This window comes from Coregonus clupeaformis, chromosome 23 (genome assembly GCF_020615455.1).
Source record: "Coregonus clupeaformis isolate EN_2021a chromosome 23, ASM2061545v1, whole genome shotgun sequence".
NCBI classification, from domain to species: domain Eukaryota; kingdom Metazoa; phylum Chordata; class Actinopteri; order Salmoniformes; family Salmonidae; genus Coregonus; species Coregonus clupeaformis.
Window position 1 is genome coordinate 3,622,905 of NC_059214.1, and position 18,933 is coordinate 3,641,837.

The window sequence follows — 18,933 nt, forward strand, 5'->3', positions numbered from 1 at the left end:
CATAAGACTCCTGAACAGCTAATAAAATGGCTACCCGGACTATTTGCATTGTTCCCTTATCTATTGTTTACTTAACACGTATTTTTCTTAAAACTGCATTGTTGGTTAAGGGCTTCTAAGTAAGCATTTTCACCTGTTGTATTAGTCGCATGTGACAAATAACATTTTATTTGATTTGAAGTACAGTACACATCCAATAGCATAAATCTGACAGTGACAGACAGAGATGATTGATATTTCGATGCCCGACAACATCAATCAAAGGTACAGGCACAGAGGTAAAAGAGACAACATATCTAACTGTAAGTCGCTCTGGATAAGAGCGTCTGCTAAATGACTAAAATGTAATGTAAATGTATATGTAGATTGTCCAATAGCATAAATCAAGAGTTGTGTGGACGTTAAGAGTAGAGGAATGACATCTGTTGGGAGGCCCAGTAGCATCACTCTGTAGTTACTGACACACAGTGAAAGGAGAAATGACAGATATGTTGACATCAACATAACTAATGTCCCCCAGGTTGGCTTTGGAGTTGGGGTGTAAACTTCCTGGAATGTTCAATAAATTGGAGGTGTCACAGTTACAGTTGCCTCTGGCTCTCTTTTTGACAGAGGGAACGATGAACGTTCCCAATTTGAGCTGTGAGACAACAGCCACGACTGTAAACTCTGTCAAAAACAGTTACGGAATGAAAGCACCGGGCTGTTGACCTGTTTAGAAGGCAGCCTCGTGTACTGCACATATGCCTTTCTCTCATCTGGCTGACTGGATTGAAAAAGTGTGAGTGCGTGTGTTTGAGCGCAGCACACCAAATGCAGAGTACCTTTCTGCTCAGTCCCCCCTCTCACCCTCCCCAATCTCTCTGCTCTGCTCTCTCGCCTCCTTTCTCTCCTTCCCTCCCCCTCTACCAGCTCCCTCTAGGCTACTTCTCTCTTATTCTCTCTCCTTCCCTCCCCCTCTACCAGCTCTCTCTAGGCTACTTCTCTCTTATTCTCTCTCCTTCCCTCCCCCTCTACCAGCTCTCTCTAGGCTACTTCTCTCTTATTCTCTCTCCTTCCCTCCCCCTCTACCAGCTCTCTCTAGGCTACTTCTCTCTTATTCTCTCTCCTTCCCTCCCCCTCTACCAGCTCTCTCTAGGCTACTTCTCTCTTATTCTCTCTCCTTCCCTCCCCCTCTACCAGCTCTCTCTAGGCTACTTCTCTCTTATTCTCTCTCTCCTTCCCTCCCCCTCTCCTCCTCTATTACCTTCTCTCTCCTTCCCTCCCTCTCTCTCTCCTTTCTTATTTTCTCTTTACTCCTCCTCTATTAAACCTTACTCTCTCCCATATGAGTAGTACAGAGGTCAGAGTGTAGGTGCTGGAGATCTTCAGGGTCACCTGCAGTGAGTGACCATCAGGAAAAGCATGCATGCATCAGCAAATCAGCTCTAAAGCTGCAATCTTGCATACATTTAAAAAAAACAAGTGCATGTTGACTACACAGTTTTGCAAAAAGTTTGAAAACATGCCATGTTTGACCAGTTAAAAGGGTTCATAACTACTAAGAACCATTTCCAGTTTCACTTTTTCCCCCAAAGTAAGGAGATGAAAGTCAACTGAAAGTCGAGGGAGCGCACACCCGCTAAATGCTTTCCAGCGGCGATGAGCGAGCCCCAGCTCTAGCCCTGCTATACAACAACAGTTTGGGAGGAAACATCACGTGGTGACACATCTCCGGGACTGACGTCATCGTCCCCATCGCCAAGCAACCTCTCCATCAGCACTCGCGTCACCGCGCGCCGAGCCTCACGGTTGCCTGGCAACCTCTGCCTTGCGCTTGCGCCCAGCCCTGCTCTTCGCTCGAAGCTCTGACGCGGGTGTGACGTTAATGAGGTGGGTATCAATTTGTTAGCCTATAGCAGCGAGAGAGGAGGAGTCTCCCATGAAGACTGTGGCTGTCCGCATTCCACAGGAGCGCACAGGCAGATCGAACAGTGCGGTAGCCGCGTTTGTGACCGGCCACATCACCCTGTAAATAGTTCTAACTGATACGGCTGGCACACTGTAGTGTACACTTTAGTGTACATTTATGTGCATATTTCGTTAAAAAAAAGGACAATAAAAAAGTTGTTGTTTTTCATTAGACTTTTCTCGTATTTACAGCAACTAATATCCTCATAGAATGACTTGTATAGCTGTCTGTAACAACCGATTGAACTGTGAGAGGAGGTGGTGCACCTACTACATCCAATAAGGTAAGACACGGCAATGCTCTTATGATTCTTTGGAAAAATCTGACTTGCAGTTCAAGGTGGATCTATAATGGACATTTATAATAATGTATTTTTTCATTTTTTTTTCGGGCAGCATATATGCGCCGAGCTGCCATTGCCATTACCTTAACACTTAACAATTCTGTATTTTGTGTTGTGTTAAATGTCTATATGTCTATTAAGCATAGACGTTTTCATATTTGGGCATGTTTAGTATGAAGCCAGCGCTTCTTATTTAATATAATTAATATATGGTTAGTGCAGTAATCAAATTTAGAGCAAATTTGTGAAGATTTGACAGACATGAAAGTATGTGCTTTATCTTGAATTATTTTGTGCATCATGATGCAATGGAAATGTTAATTCAGAATCTTTGCGTTTTTTTTATAATAATTGTGGAAGAGCACGAATAGGCAGGCCTACGCCTAGCTAAATGTGTAGCCTAATGATTATAATTATAATGTTATTATCAATAATGATAATAATACATTGATAATGTAATGTATTAGGCCTAACAATTGATAACACACTAATACAAAATAAAATAATGCGATTAAGCATAGGCTTATGCGCATTTGATATTTACAATTTTGACTTTTGTAACGCAGGTACTACACGCAATTTTTATCCTATCCTTTGGAATATAATAATCAATTGGGCATTATGGTGATAATGACGGAGAGCGGCCCGGGGGGCCAGCCCAACCATACCCAGGGAAGGCCTCTACAGGTCGGCTTCTATGAGATCATCCGCACGCTGGGGAAAGGAAACTTCGCTGTGGTCAAACTGGCAAGGCACAAAGTCACCAAAACACAGGTCAGCATCCCTAATCTTTCATTACCAATGGTTTCATATCATATTTGATACATTTATAAATCACACGGACACATCTGAAAATAACAAAAACATTTGATAGAATCATATCAGCCTTTCCCATTGCATTTGTCCTGGATATAGTAGACCTTGATTTAGTGTGTTTACAGTTTGCTGTGTTGGTTGGTTGTCCACTGCCAGGTGGCCATAAAGATAATTGATAAGACGAGACTGAACCCATCCAACCTGGAGAAGATCTACAGAGAGGTCCAGATCATGAAGCTACTTAACCACCCCCATATCATCAAACTCTACCAGGTGTGTGTGTGTGTGTGTTATTTTAGGTGTGTTGACTGACACCTTATCCATCATGGATACTGTTGAGTGACTGGGCTGTGTGTTTGGCTACGTGTCCACAGAGAGAGACACGAGCTGAGTGGGTGTTGGGGACAAATAACACAGGCACAGTAAACAGGATAGGTAGAGGGAGTAGGGATGGAGGTGTGGCGGCAAGGAAGATATTAAATGTATGGATGAAATGGAGAGAAAGGAAGGTTTCAGTGTTCATTATGGTACATCTGGGTTTATACACGAAATCCTTGGAAACAAGATCTTATTAGAATGTCCCCCATCTCTCCCACACACACACACACACACACACACACACACACACACAGCCCCCAACGCCTTGAGATGGCCAGGAAAGCCTGATGTGTCATATGTCCTCCAGAAGACGATCCACCACTGTGAGCAGATTAATACTGAGGGATAGTCCTCCTAAAGAGACACAGGGCTCTGTGACTCAACAACTCAGAAAGCTAATCAGCACTTCCAATCAGGGCTCATAGTGATGGCCAGAACTGACAGTGCTGCTGTGCTCTGCAAAGCCAGGGAGACTTCTCAGTTAGAGGAGTCACTGGATGACTAATGGCTCTGAGCTGGGTTGTCCCCCTGTTTCAGTTTCTGTGTCTTTAACTCTGTAGGCCTACAGTATGTCTGCGAGAGCAGTCTCTCCTAATTTCTTTCTCTCTCTCTCTCTCGCTCTCTCTCTCTCTCTCTCTCTCTCTCTCTCTCTCTCTCTCTCTCTCTCTCTCTCTCTCTCTCTCTCTCTCTCTCTCTCTCTCTCTCTCTCTCGGGGCAATAGTGAGGGTTGAGCAGGTCAGGTGCTGTTTGATGAAGGTTGGAGCAAGTTTCTCTGCCCTGAGGGAAACCCTTTTCTCCGTGACACCCCCTCATCCGCCCGCTGAGGGGGAGGTGTAGTACGGTAAAGGCGACCTTGTGATCCGGAGGTCACATCCTCTCCCTCTCATCCTCCTGTTCCACTAACAGAACAGTGGGGAATTGGAAATGATGCAGACAATTACACTGATAGAAGCCACAATCTATTTGCAATATTAAAGCTGATCCACCATAACTCCAGAATAACACCAAAGCGTTGAACCTCAAGCTTTAGATATGCTGCTGTTTCGTTTTTTTGTCTGGTCTTTTGTGAACAAAATTAAACTTTTTTCCCCTGCACTTCTGGAGATCACCACAATCTGTTCTTTCTTTCTTTCTTTCTTTCTTTCTTTCTTTCTTTCTTTCTTTCTTTCTTTCTTTCTTTCTTTCTTTCTTTCTTTCTTTCTTTCTTTCTTTCTTTCTTTCTTTCTTTCTTTCTTTCTTTCTTTCTTTCTTTCTTTCTCTCAAACACACACTCCCCCACATATCACTCTTCAGGGGCCAGTATGAGGGACCCTTAATGTGCCAGACCACTTCCCTGGAAGCCTGTATGACATCAGCAGCACCTCTAGGGTGAGAGGGACACAGAGTGGTGCTCATCTCTCTCAGATGAAGACTAGAGACTATGTGGAGCCGCTGTGTCTCCCTAACCATTACTGCTGCCCAGCACCTCACTGTCTCTCACGCAGTTAGAAAAGTGAAAGAGAAACTGGGTTGGAAATGAAATGAGGCTATGCAATCACTGCCAGGAGTTCCAGGAAGGGGATGTGGCCTTTTTTATTTTTTCTCTTTGTATTTGCGGTGTTGATGAGTTCTTGATACACAAGCTGAGACCTGTGTGTGTGTGTGAAATTCCTTTCCCAGAAGGAGAGAGATATTGTTTCCGTTGACAACTGGTGACAGACAACACAGTTTAGTGGGAACACGGGTTTGAACTGTTGTGTGTGTTTGTGCCTATGTGGACGCTGTGTTCGTATCCTATAAATAAAGAGCAGGCAGGAAGTGCCTGTCAGCTATGTTATGCAACAGTTCATATCATGGAAAGTCAACATGCCGTGTGTGTGTGTGTGTGTGTGTGTGTGTGTGTGTGTGTGTGTGTGTGTGTGTGTGTGTGTGTGTGAGTGAGTGACAGGAGTTATGGAACAGGAAGGGGGAAGTGTGGTCCGGGGAAAATTAAGGTTGCCAGAAAACTTCCTCAGTGCCCAGTCCTGGCTCTGCTAAAACACTCACAGAGTGGAAAGTCCTCTCTCCTTACGTCATCACTGTATGTTTGTGTGTGTATAGCCTACTTTTTGCTAACTTCTCTCCTATGTCTCTCTTTGTGTTTCTCTTAGGTAATGGAGACTAAAGATATGCTGTACATTGTGACAGAATACGCCAAAAATGGAGAGATGTTCGGTGAGGAACAAATAAAATGTTGCTTTGTTGTAACTGGGTTGGGCACAGTGGAGGCTGCTGAGGGGAGGACGGCTCATAATAATGGCTGGAATGGAGTCAATGGAATGGTATCAAACACATCAAAGACGTGGTTTCCATGTGGTTGATACCACTCCATTGACTCCATTCCAGCCATTAGTATGAACTGTCCTCCCCTCAGCAGCCTCCACTGATTGGGTATTATCTTTTTAGGTAATAAAAGGGGTAAAATAGATATGAAGTTCCTCCCTCACCCAGGATGTATAGATGGTTTGGGCCTCTTAGTCTAAAACGCCCCCTCTCTCCTTCTCTTCCTCTTGTCCTCCAGACTACTTGACCTCAAACGGGCGCATGAGCGAGGACGAGGCGCGGAAGAAGTTCTGGCAGATCCTGACGGCGGTGGACTACTGCCACAGACACCACATCGTTCACAGAGACCTCAAAACTGAGAATCTTCTGCTGGACGCCAACATGAACATCAAACTGGCCGGTGAGTCTGTCAAGACACAACCCTGGAGCCAGCAGCCATGGGAATACAGGAGTCAAACAACCACGAGTTTCACTAACTAACCAATCTCTTTCTCCTTCCCATTCAGACTTTGGATTCGGTAATTTCTACAACGCAGGCGAGCCCTTGTCTACGTGGTGTGGCAGCCCCCCTTACGCAGCACCCGAGGTGTTCGAGGGAAAGGAGTATGAAGGGCCACAGTTGGATATCTGGGTAAGGGCTAACAGGGAAACTGCACACAATGTGTTTTGAACCGAAGTTCTACCATCTTCATGTCAACCCAATCAATACTGAAGTAAAGGGAGAGACCATTTGTTGATGTTCTCCTCCTGGTGTCTCTCTCCTCTACAGAGTCTGGGTGTGGTTCTGTATGTTCTCGTGTGTGGTTCCCTTCCGTTCGACGGGCCCAGCCTCCCCGCCCTCAGACAGAGAGTCACAGAGGGGCGCTTCAGAATCCCCTTCTTCATGTCTCAAGGTACCCATCACTATGGCAATTGGATTGATAGATTGATTGATACAATGGTTGGTTTATATTATATAAAAGCACATGCTATATCATCAGACTGACCTTGCTTTCCCTTCTCCCTCCCTCCCACCTCCCTTCTCCCTCCCTCCCTCCCTCCCTCCTCCCTTATCCCTCCCTCCCTCCCTCCCTCCCTCCCTCCCTCCCTCTCTCTTCCTCCCTCTCTATTCCCCGCAGACTGTGAGAACCTGATCCGTAGGATGCTGGTGGTGGACCCAGCTAAGAGGATCAGTGTGGCCCAGATCAAGCAGCACCGCTGGATGCTGGCTGACCCCACAGCTCCTCGCCAGACCCTCAGCATGGCCCTGCCCCTCACAGACTACAACTCTAACCTGGGGGACTACAGCGAGCCCGTCCTGGGCATCATGCAAACCCTGGGCATCGACCGTCAGAGGACCATTGAGGTGAGTGGCTCATTGGTTGATGTGTTAATTGGTTGATTGGTTTATTGGTGTTATCGTCATGGAAGGAGGATTAGAGGAGGGTAGGAGTGAGTGGAGCTGGGCCGTTATATAGGTTACAGGTTATAGGTTATGTGTTATAGGTTATAGGTTACAGGTTATAGGTTACATGTTATAGGTTACAGGTTATAGGTTATGGGTTATAGGTTATAGGTTACATGTTATAGGTTACAGGTTATAGGTTACAGGTTATAGGTTACAGGTTATAGGTTACGGGTTCTAGGTTACAGGTTATAGGTTACGGGTTCTAGGTTCTAGGTTACAGGTTATAGGTTACAGGTTATGGGTTATAGGTTCTAGGTTACAGGTTCTAGGTGACAGGTTCTAGGTTACAGGTTACAGGTTATAGGTTACGGGTTATATAGTAGGTTACACAGATCATATAGTACCACAGGAATACAGTATTTGGAGTACACTGTAAAGACTGAGCTAGTGGGGTCGGGTACTGGGTTGAAAGTGTTGGGGCTTTGAGGCAGTTAGTCATGTCTGGCAGTATGTTATGTTGCCTCTCAGGCAGGCGCCACAGTCAAACACACCCTGGGGCTCTGTACGCCTGGGAGACTTAATACTAGTTTTGTAGGGAGAATTAGGGGGATAACTGGCATCTGCTTTTAAAGGCTGACACACTGAGACGGTGAGTAGATGAGCTCCAACAGCAGTCTCTCAGGAGATTAGTCTGAGAGAGCGCAGTCTGATGGGGCACAGAGCGCGTGTGTGTGTGTGTCTCTTATCTGAGAGAGAAATATAAATAGAGAGAGTGAGAGAGAAATAGGGAGAGGAAGACTAAACACTAAAGACTGACACTCTTTAGACCAAAATGGCTGACTAACATGTCCTTGTCTTCTGCCCCAGTCTCTGCAGAGCAGCAGCTACAACCACTTCTCAGCCATCTACTACTTGCTGTTGGAGAGGGTCAGGGAGCACCGGGCCCAGCAGCTTAGCCGTCAGTGTGGGCCCTGGAGCCAGAGACCCAGGAGCACCTCTGACTCTGGTACCCCAGAGGTCATCATGGAGGACAGCTTCAGACCTTCAGCCTACCCCATTCAATGCAAGAGCACCCCTCCCATGCACTCAGAGATGGAATATGACCAAGGTGCATTGTTTCAACGTGTGGTGTTCCCGGTGGAAGCCAGTCTGAACCGACTGCTGTGTAACCGCTCCATCTCCCCCAACAGCCTGGTGGAGACCAGCATCAGTGAGGAGGTGCGGCCCCGCGACCTGGAGGAGGAGGCGGTCACACACACCTGCTCAACCCTTGTCCTGCCCACCACCACCTCCCGGCGACACACCCTGGCCGAGGTCTCTGCTAGCTTCCACCAGTGCAACCCCCCCTGCATCGTGGTCAGCCCCTCCGACGGTGCGTCATCTGACAGCTGTCTGAAGTCCTCATCCACCCCCAACCCTGCTCTGCGCCCCACTGTGGGTGGCCTATCAGCTGTGCTGGTCTTTGGGACTGACCCCGGGGCTCTGGTCCCCGCCGGTAGCCCACCGGCCCTCTCCTATCACCTCCTCCCCCAGGCCCAGGCTGCCAGCTTCCAAGAGGGCCGCAGAGCCTCTGACACCTCCCTCACACAAGGTATGGGTGATGACAGTTTATAGGCATTAGGTATGCATCAATCCCATCATCCTCATCATCATCATTACTACAGAGAAATGTATCAGTCATATCATCATCTAACCAATCATCTACCTGTCTCTCTCTTTGTGCGCCTCCCCAGGTCTGAAAGCCTTCCGCCAACAGCTGAGGAAGAACACGCGCACTAAGGGCCTTCTGGGTCTGAATAAGATCAAAGGTCTGGCGAGGCAGGTCTGCCCTCCGACCTCCGACCGCAGTAGCCGTGGCAGCCGGGGATCAATAGGCCCCACCATCAGTGAGCACCGCAGCATGCTGGAGGAAGTTCTACACCAGCAAAGGTAAGAGGGAGACACACACACACACAACCTTACACACGCACCTGTACATAAATACAATCACAGCCACATAGTCACAGTAAGTGTTCTAACCCCACCTCTCTGTCTCTGTTTACAGGATGCTCCAGATCCAGCACCAGCCCCAGCCTCAGTCCCCTTGGCCAGCACCTACCCAGAATCCCCTGCTTTTCCTGTCCCAGCAGCAGCCCCCCCCCCCCACCTCAGTCTTCGCCCCCTCCACCCTGTTTGACACCCCCGCCCCCTCCCTCCTCCAGGGGGAACCCCAACCCCCACTGCCCTCCCACCAGAGCCCCCTGGCTCTCCAGCATGCCTTCTGGCAGCATCCTCTGGAGTCATCTTCCCCCTCCTACGGCTCCTCTTCCTCCTGCTCCTCCTCTTCCTCCTGCTCCTCCTCTTCCTCCCTCTCCCCTGTGTGTTCTGCTGCTTACCTCCTCGAGGCTCGACTGCACATAAGCCAGCAGTCCAGCCTCTACCCCGAGACCAACCTCCACCCCCAGACCAACCCCCACTACCAACCCCAGGACCAGACCCAGGCTTTCACCCAGGGCCCCTTCCCCCTCATGCCCTGGCAGGGGATGTGGAGCTTGGATTCAGCCTCCGGGAGAGAGTCTGAGATGCAGGAGCTGGGCCGGGGTGGGCAGCAGCAGCTGAGCAGCTGTGTGATGGTGAAGTAATGGAGGGAAAGAAAGGAGAAGCAGAAAACAACTTCCTATTGGATGTAATGGTGATGTCATCACTGATGGACAGGAAGGGTGAGCGCTTTTTGACAGTGGGAACAGAACTATGAGACGTGGAGTTTCTCACAGAACATCAGATGATGAGCAGAAGGTGATAGGATGACAGAACAGATCCTCCTAAGTGTGAAAATAGAACAATTGGGGAGAAAAGAAACTCACTGAGCAAAGAGTAGACAGATTTTTTTTTTACTGATGCAAGTCACAAATCTACACTCTCTTGAACAACATGCAAACACACATCTAGGTGTGAGTATCTGTGTGTGATCACATAAGCTGAGAATTAAGCAATAACCAAACTCTGGAGTGGTGGCTCTGATGTCTCGTCAGACCCCCTCCCCCCAGAGAAGCAATAAAGGTCTGGGACCCCCTCAACACAACAGAGGACCTCTGTTCCTTTCCTTTCTCCCTGATGGGGACCACAACTCACCCCTCTCCTGCTATGGAGGGGTGTGTGAAGGATTAGTCTTGAAAACCCAATGAGGACTGGTATCAATGTACCGTACTAGATCATTTAAGACCTATTTCAACAGTTGTGAGTTTTAGTTTGAGTTTTTTCATCAAGTTTGAAAACAGGAGGATCCAGTCTTCCTGATTTCGTTTTGTGTTACTTTTCCGGTTTTGCTCACTGTATATAGACCTTTATTACATTTAATTGTTTTTCACTTTATTAGAAAATACCAAAGTTCTTTCTTTATTTTTACTTTGTTTGCCTTTTGGAGAAGATATTACTTCAAATCAAATGTTATTGGTCACATACACATGTTTAGCAGATGTTATTGCGGGTGTAGTGAAATGCTTGTGGTCCTAGCTCCAGCAGTGCAGTAATATCTAACCACACACAACAATACACACATCTAAAAGTAAAAGAATGGAATTAAGAAATATTGTAATATTTGGACGAACAATGTCAGAGTCCGGAGTATAACTATATATATATATATAGTGTGTGTGTGTGTGTGTGTGTGTGTGTGTGTGTGTGTGTGCATATGTGTGATGGGATGTATAGACATTGTGGAAAGTATGTGAATAGAATAGTATACGTACAGCAATAGTTGAATAGGATGGACTTGACTAGAATACAGTATATACATATGAAATGGGTAAAACAGTATGTAAATCTTATTAAAGTGACCAGTGTTCCATGTCTGTGTACATAGGGCAGCAGCCTCTAAGGTGCAGGGATGAGTAAGCGAGTGGTAGCTGGCTAGTAACAGTGACTAAGTTCAGGGCAGGGTACTGGTGGAGGCCAGCTATTTAACAGTCTGACGGCCTTTCAGTCTCTCGGTCCCAGCTTTGATTCACCTGTCCTGACCTCACCTATTTTGTAGCAATCCTACAAACATGCAGTATCATAACTATTCTAAGCTTCCAAACATTCTTTGAAGACAATGTTATTGTGATTTCACAAACTGTGATTTGTTTGTGCGAGATTCTAGCTGAGCTCATGCTGCTTTCACCACAGAAGAAAAAATAGACTTGCTGTGTGACTAAAGCACAATAGGTACTGCTATTAGCAAGCAGTGTGTATGTGTGTGCATCTTACAAAAAGGATGATTTTCAATTAATAATTTATACTCATGTACGGTTACTTTCTAATCATATTCCCTCTGTATTTGTCATTTTATATGTCTCAATTTGTAAAGATTGTCAAAACGTAAGACCCTGAAGACCTATGAGCATGATGTCATTCCCTATCAGGGGAAAACATTTGCATTTACATTTTAGTCATTTAGTAGACGCTCTTATCCAGAGCCACTTACAGTAGTGAGTGCATACATTTTCATAACAAAGCTTTACCCACTATACTTTTCACCTCATATGGGCTATGTGTAGGTTACATGATGTAGTGCTTTCACATAGCCAGAACAAAGACTTTGGGACTATAGTGCAATATTTCACATTGAAATGCAGAGAGATTGAGAGCTGACATAAGATAGTACAGTAACTGCCTGCTGGTGTTTATTCGATAGTTTTTTGTATATTTTTTTTTTTAATGAATGTACAAGGTTTTTATACCTTCATAGGGAGCTAGCTGAGTAGAGCAGGTACTAGAAAGCTTCTGTTTTTTGTTGAACATAGAACTGAATATGTTTAGAAGAAAGGAACCAAACCATTTCATAGTGCTTTCCCTATTGATAACACGGTTCCCTGCTATTGCATAATGGCAGAACTAGAGATAAGCCAAAGAGAAAGAAACTACTGACTTTCCTCTGTGAACGCGTTGACTCAAAATGCTAGCTAGTGCTTTCATGGCATACTCTGTGTGGCTCCTAGATGCGAAAACGCAGGACCATGGCTGTATTTGTTTATGTATTTTCTAAGAAAAAGAAAAACAACTTGCAGCAAGACAACATTCTTTGCTGGAATGTGAGTTTTTTCAATGAATTGTCTGTATGTGGTAGAGGTACAGTATCTAGCTAGAGGTGTGCACAGCGTGTTTGGGTTTATGTGTTAGGTTTGAAACACCACCATTAACTTCAGCAGTTTCCACCATGATAGCAATGCATCTTTGTTATTTTGGTTAGTTTGACCATATCTGTGAAGTGGTCTCATTTTGAACAACATGTTGAAGAGGAAAAGTGTTTGAAGCCTGAAGCTAAAATGTTGTTTGATAGATTTCTCTCTGAAATAAGCAGTGTTAATATTTCTAAATGACATTTCATTTTGGCTGATTGCACTCACCACCAACACTTGTGCCTTCTTCAGAACAAACCCCCTACGATCAGAGTAACCCTACTTTTCTCCAATCAGCACACAGAGAAAACAGGTGGGTCCGCCATGGGCCAGACACTCATAAGAGTCCGTTTTCATACTTTGATTTAACTTGCTGTATTGAAGAAAAAAAATAAGCGTTGCACTTTACAGTGAATATTTCTCATTTCTGAAATAGGTTTTGTTTCTCCTGTTAGTTCAGAAAACTCTTCACAAATGTAGTTTGACTGAACTATTGAAACACTAGGAACCTTTTTGACACAGATCTGTAAGATGTCCTTTTTGGTAAAATATTGGATATGAAGAAATATGTTTTATGATTTTCCTGATTTGCTACTTGACTGTGTGTGTGTGTGTTAGTAAGAATGTTATATAGAAAGAAAGATTGTTTATTTATGTGGCTATTTATTTGAATAAAATTCACTTCCTAAACATTAATTCCAGTTGTTGGTCGTAATTTTGTGTAAATGTCTTAGTCATATGATAATACATGCTAATATGTATTAATCAAAAGTAGGCTGACTAACAGCCACTATAGTTGATGTTAATTCAAAATGGATGACATGGAGAGATGTAGCTGAAAATATTCCCAAGAAAGTTACTTCAAAGTTCTGAACGCCACATTTAGCAAGCCAGACAAGACACACATCGTCCTCATCAACAGCTGATGACGCACATTGATGATGTTCTAGCCCGCTGTGATGACGTTCTAGCCCTCTCTGATGATGTTCTAGCCCTCTATGATGATGTTCTAGCCCTCTGTGATGATATTCTAGCCCTCTGTGATGATGTTATAGCCCTCTGTGATGATGTTCTAGCCCTCTTTGATGATGTTCTAGCCCTCTGTGATGATATTCTAGCCCTCTGTGATGATGTTCTAGCCCTCTGTGATGATGTTCTAGCCCTCTGTGATGATGTGATGATGACGCTGGGTGATGATGTGATGATGACGCTGGGTGATGATGTGATGACCCTTGGTGACCCTGCTGTGTGTTTATTACCCATAAGGCAGCGGACAGTGACAGATGTCTGATGGATGACAGGGACCCATGTGTGGGAGGGGACACGACAGTGAAACCAATCATGATTCACACATCCTAAGTGGCCTATCTGGTGCTAAAACCACTCAGACCAAGTGCTAACACACATTTAAACACACTCTAATCAACTGCTAACAAGCTGTGACACAGACATAGTTCCAAACACCTGGGCTGATAAACATTGCTTCATAAGAGGCTCATCTAGCCACAACATGCAGCATGATGGGAAGAGCAACAGCAAAACACTCCTATCAGGGTCTTTCGTCAGATGAATTTTCAGAAATGGTCAGATCACGACAATTCCCTGGATGTCAATGCCCTGTTTTTCACTGAGCCCCCCTAAACCCATATTTGGTTTTCCCATGTGTGTTTGTGTGTGTGTGTGTGGTGTGCGTGCATGTGTGTGTGTGTGTGTGTACGTGTGTGCGTGGGCCTGGTGTGTGTGATAGGAATGCTGTGTATTAGCGATCAGGTCACCCTACCAACCGTCCATCACCATCCTGCAGCCTGATGTGGACACAACCTTTAATGAGCTCTCTGTCACAGTGTCATAACAAGGCAGACTGATTTATTGTGATATGTGTGCGTGTGTGCATATACATGTGTATACTAGTATGTGTGTCTCAGTCTAGATATGTTGGCCTGCGTGCCTTTGCCTCTGGGACGCTGTGTTGGCTAGCAAGCATTTTAGCTAGGTAGCCTATGACAACAAAAACTAAAAGTGTACCGTATGACAGAGCCATAGACCGTTTCGCCAACTTGGAAGAGAGGAGGATGGCATTGGCGTTCAACTAGTCTACAAGTAGGGTGAGTCAAAATGTTTTGTTTTACTTGCGTGCGCACGCACACACACACACACAGACATCAAGGCCTGTAACATACTTTGTTTCACGGAAACATGGCTCTCTGGGGATATTCGGTCGAAATCGGTCTAGCCTGATGGGTTCTCAGTTCATCGCGTAGACAGGAATAAATATATCTCCGGAAGCAGAAGGGCGGAGGTGTGTGTTTCATGATTAACGACTCATGGTGTAATTGTAGTAACACACAGGAACTCAAGTCCTTTTGTTCACCCAACCTAGAATACCTCACAATCAAATGCCGACCGTATTATCTCCCAAGATAATTTTCTTCGGTTAAAGTCACGGCCGTGTATATCCCCCCTCAAGCAGAAACCACGACGGCCCTCAAAGAACTTCACTGGACTTTATGCAAACTGGAAACCACATACAAATTTGAGGACTAGGCTGCCGAAGTACTATCATCATATCGACTGTTGTACTCGCGCTGCTAAAATCCTCGACCATTGCTATTTGAACTTCCGGGATGGTTATAAGGCCCTCCCCCACCCTCCTTTCAGCAAATCTGATGATGACTCCATTTTGCTCCTCCCTTCCTATTGGCAGAAACTCAAACAGGAAGTACCCGTGCTAAGGACTATTCAACGCTGGTCTGACCAATCGGAATCCACACTTCAAGATTGTTTTGATCACGCGGACTGGGATATGTTCCGGGTAGCTTGCGAAAATAATTTAGACGAATACACTGAAACGGTGACTGAGTTTATCAGGAAGTGTATAGGTGATGTTGTGCCAACTGTGACTATTAAAACCTACCCTAACCAGAAACCGTGGATAGATGGCAGCATTCGCGCAAAACTGAAAGCGCGAACCACCGCATTTAACCATGGCAAGGTGACTGGGAATATGGCAGAATACAAACATTTACATTACATTTACGATCATTTAGCAGACGCTCTTATCCAGATCGACTTACAAATTGGTGCATTCACCTTATAGCCAGTGGGATAACCACTTTACAATGTTTTTTTTTAAATGTTTTTTTTTGGGGGGGGTGGGTTGGGGTAAAGGGGGTAGAAGGATTACTTTACCTATCCCAGGTATTCCTTAAAGAGGTGGGGTTTCAAATGTCTCCGAAATGTCTCCGGAAGGTGGTGAGTGACTCCGCTGTCCTGGCGTCGTGAGGGAGCTTGTTCCACCATTGGGGTGCCAGAGCAGCGAACAGTTTTGACTGGGCTGAGCGGGAACTATGCTTCCGCAGAGGTAGGGGAGCCAGCAGGCCAGAGGTGGATGAACGCAATGCCCTCGTTTGGGTGTAGGGACTGATCAGAGCCTGAAGGTACGGAGGTGCCGTTCCCCTCACAGCTCCGTAGGCAAGCACCATGGTCTTGTAGCAGATGCGAGCTTCAACTGGAAGCCAGTGGAGTGTGCGGAGGAGCGGGGTGACGTGAGAGAACTTGGGAAGGTTGAACACCAGACGGGCTGCAGCATTCTGGATGAGTTGTAGGGGTTTAATGGCACAGGCAGGGAGCCCAGCCAACAGCGAGTTGCAGTAATCCAGACGGGAGATGACAAGTGCCTGGATTAGGACCTGTGCCGCTTCCTGTGTAAGGCAGGGTAGCTACTCACTCCGCAAGGCAATTAAACGGACAAAACATCAGTATAGAGACAAAATGGAGTCGCAATTCAACGGCTCAGACACAAGATGTATGTGGCAGGGTCTACAGACAATCACAGACTACAAAAGGAAAACCAGTCACGTCGCCGACACCGACGTCTCGCTTCCAGACAAGCTAAACACCTTCTTCGCCCGCTTTGAGGATAACACAGTGCCACCGACGAGGTCCACTACCAAGGACTGTGGCCTCTCCTTCTCCATGGCCGACGTGAGTAAGACATTTAAGCATGTTCACCCCCGCAAGGCTGCCGGCCCAGACGGCATCCCTAGCCGCGTCCTCAGAGCATGCACAGACCAGCTGGCTGGTGTGTTTACAGACATATTAAATCTCTCCATTTCCCAGTCTGCTGTTCCCACATGCTTCAAGATGGCCACCATTGTTCCTGTACCCAAGAAAGCAAAAGTAACTGACCTAACTGACTATTGCCCTGTAGCACTCACCTCTGTCATCATGAAGTGCTTTGAGAAACTAGTCAAGGATCATATCACCTCTACCTTACCTGTCACCCTAGACCCACTTCAATTTGCTTACCGCCCCAATAGATCCACAGACGATGCAATCGCCATCACACTGCACACTGCCCTATCCCATCTGGACAATACCTATGTAAGAATGCTGTTCATTGACTATAGCTCAGCATTCAACACCATAGTACACTCCAAGCTCATCATTAAGCTCGAGGCCCTGGGTCTGAACCCCGCCCTGTGCAACTGGGTCCTGGACTTCCTGATGGGCCGCCCCCAGGTGGTGAAGGTAGGAAACAACATCTCCACTTCGCTGATCCTCAACACTGGGGCCCCACAAGGGTGCGTGCTCAGCCCCCTCCTGTACTCCCTGTTCACCCATGACTGTGTGGCCAAGCACGCCTCCAACTCAATCATCAAGTTTGCAGACAACACAACAGTAGTAGGCTTGATTACCAACAATGACAAGACCGCCTACAGGGAGGAAGTGAGGGCTCTGGGAGTATGGTGCCAGGAAAATAACCTATCACTCAACGTCAACAAAACAAAGGAGATGATTGTGGACTTCAGGAAACAGCAGAGGGTGCAGCCCCCCTATCCACATCGACGGGACCGCAGTGGAGAAGGTGGAAAGCTTCAAGTTCTTTAAGTTTGTATTCAGTGTATTAATCAAAGCATATATAGTCTTGTTGATCCATGGTACTTGATCTGATTATGTTTAAATGTTTAAGTTGAAATGGTGCTGGAATAGCAGAGGCAGTGCTCCTGTTGTCTTTGTGCTGACTTGCGGTAACTCTGTGGTTCTAAATCAGTAGTTGTTTAGTAAACTGTCGGAAACATTAACTTGCTGGACCATGCTGCAGGTAATATAACTGTTTGTTACATGCAATATTTGCTTTGTGGACTTCACCGGACAGATGTTGCTCTCCGGTTTTGTGATGAAACAAACATTTACATTTAAGTCATTTAGCAGACGCTCTTATCCAGAGCGACTTACAAACTCATGTAGTTGAATTTATTCCGCCACTGTGTGACTTGTCTTTTTGTTGTCACGGCCTTATTGTATATCATCGTGGTCTATGAACGAATGGGTTATAGAGCAAACAACACAATTATCACAACATACAGTAGGTTGTAATATGGATTCTTTACTGTCTTCACTTGGCCTCCTCAGTGATTTTACCTAAACACCGCTACTGGCCAGTGGTTGACTCACTCAGAGGAAATTACCCAGCCTGAGAGTTCGGACTAAGATGAACCTTGCAAAGCTTTCTGTGATCTGAGACCTCAGGTCTACGCACTTAAGTGTGAAGAGCACTTAGACAGATCTGTCTCTGCTCACCATCTGACACACACACACACACACACACACACACACACACACACACACACACACACACACACACACACACACACACACACACACACACACACACACACACACACACACACACACACACACACACACACACACACACACACACACACACACACACACACAAACACACACTATGTGGGATTTCAAACAAGCTTCCAGACAAGACCTGCTATAAAAGTCTCCCAGTACTCTAAATAAGTAAATATGTTATCACTATGAAAGCACACAGAGGAATGTTCTTTTTCAGTTTCCTTGTGTGAAAGCAGAAGAGATGAGATGAGGTGAAAAGAGAGGTGGAGGAGGTTAAGAGGCTGGCAACTTCTCTGATCAAAAGACTCAAATCTTACGAAACACAATCTAGAGAGAGATATACAGTTGAAGTCGGAAGTTTACATACACTTAGGTTGGAGTCATTAAAACTCGTTCTTCAACCACAAATTTCTTGTTAACAAACTATAGTTTTGGCAAGTCGGTTAGGACATCTACTTTGCGCATGACACAAGTAATTTTTCCAACAATTGTTTACAGACAGATTATTTCACTTATAGTTCACTGTATCACAATTACAGTGGGTCAGAAGTTTACATACACTAAGTTGACTGTCCCTTTAAACAGCTTGGAAAATTCCAGAAAATGATGTCATGGCTTTAGAAGCTTCTGATAGGATAATTGACATCATTTAAGTCAATTGGAGGTGTACCTGTGGATGTATTTCAAGGCCTACCTTCAAACTCAGTGTCGCTTTGCTTGATATCATGGGAAAATAAAAAGGAATCAGCCAAGACCTCAGAAAAAAAATTGTAGACCTCCACAAGTCTAGTTCATCCTTGGGAGCAATTTACAAACGCCTGAAGGATACCACGTTCATCTGTACAAACAATAGTATGCAACTATAAACACCATGGGACCACGCAGCCGTCATACCGCTCAGGAAGGAGACGCGTTCTGTCTCCTAGAGATGAACGTACTTTGGTGTGAAAAGTGCAAATCAATCCCAGAA

At 45.6% G+C, this 18,933-nt stretch overlaps 1 protein-coding gene across 1 annotated transcript; it reads left to right on the top strand.

Moving 5' to 3' along the window:
- Positions 1–1,927: 1,927 nt before the first annotated feature.
- On the top strand, positions 1,928–10,544 carry sik1 (salt-inducible kinase 1). The gene is made up of 11 exons (XM_041843839.2): positions 1,928–2,234; positions 2,861–3,068; positions 3,267–3,383; positions 5,618–5,681; positions 6,028–6,189; positions 6,296–6,420; positions 6,559–6,682; positions 6,908–7,134; positions 8,044–8,767; positions 8,910–9,105; positions 9,221–10,544. The coding sequence occupies exons 2-11, from the start codon at positions 2,916–2,918 to the stop codon at positions 9,795–9,797; spliced, it is 2,469 nt and encodes an 822-aa protein (XP_041699773.2). The 5' UTR covers positions 1,928–2,234; positions 2,861–2,915; the 3' UTR covers positions 9,798–10,544.
- The last annotated feature ends 8,389 nt before the right edge of the window (positions 10,545–18,933 follow it).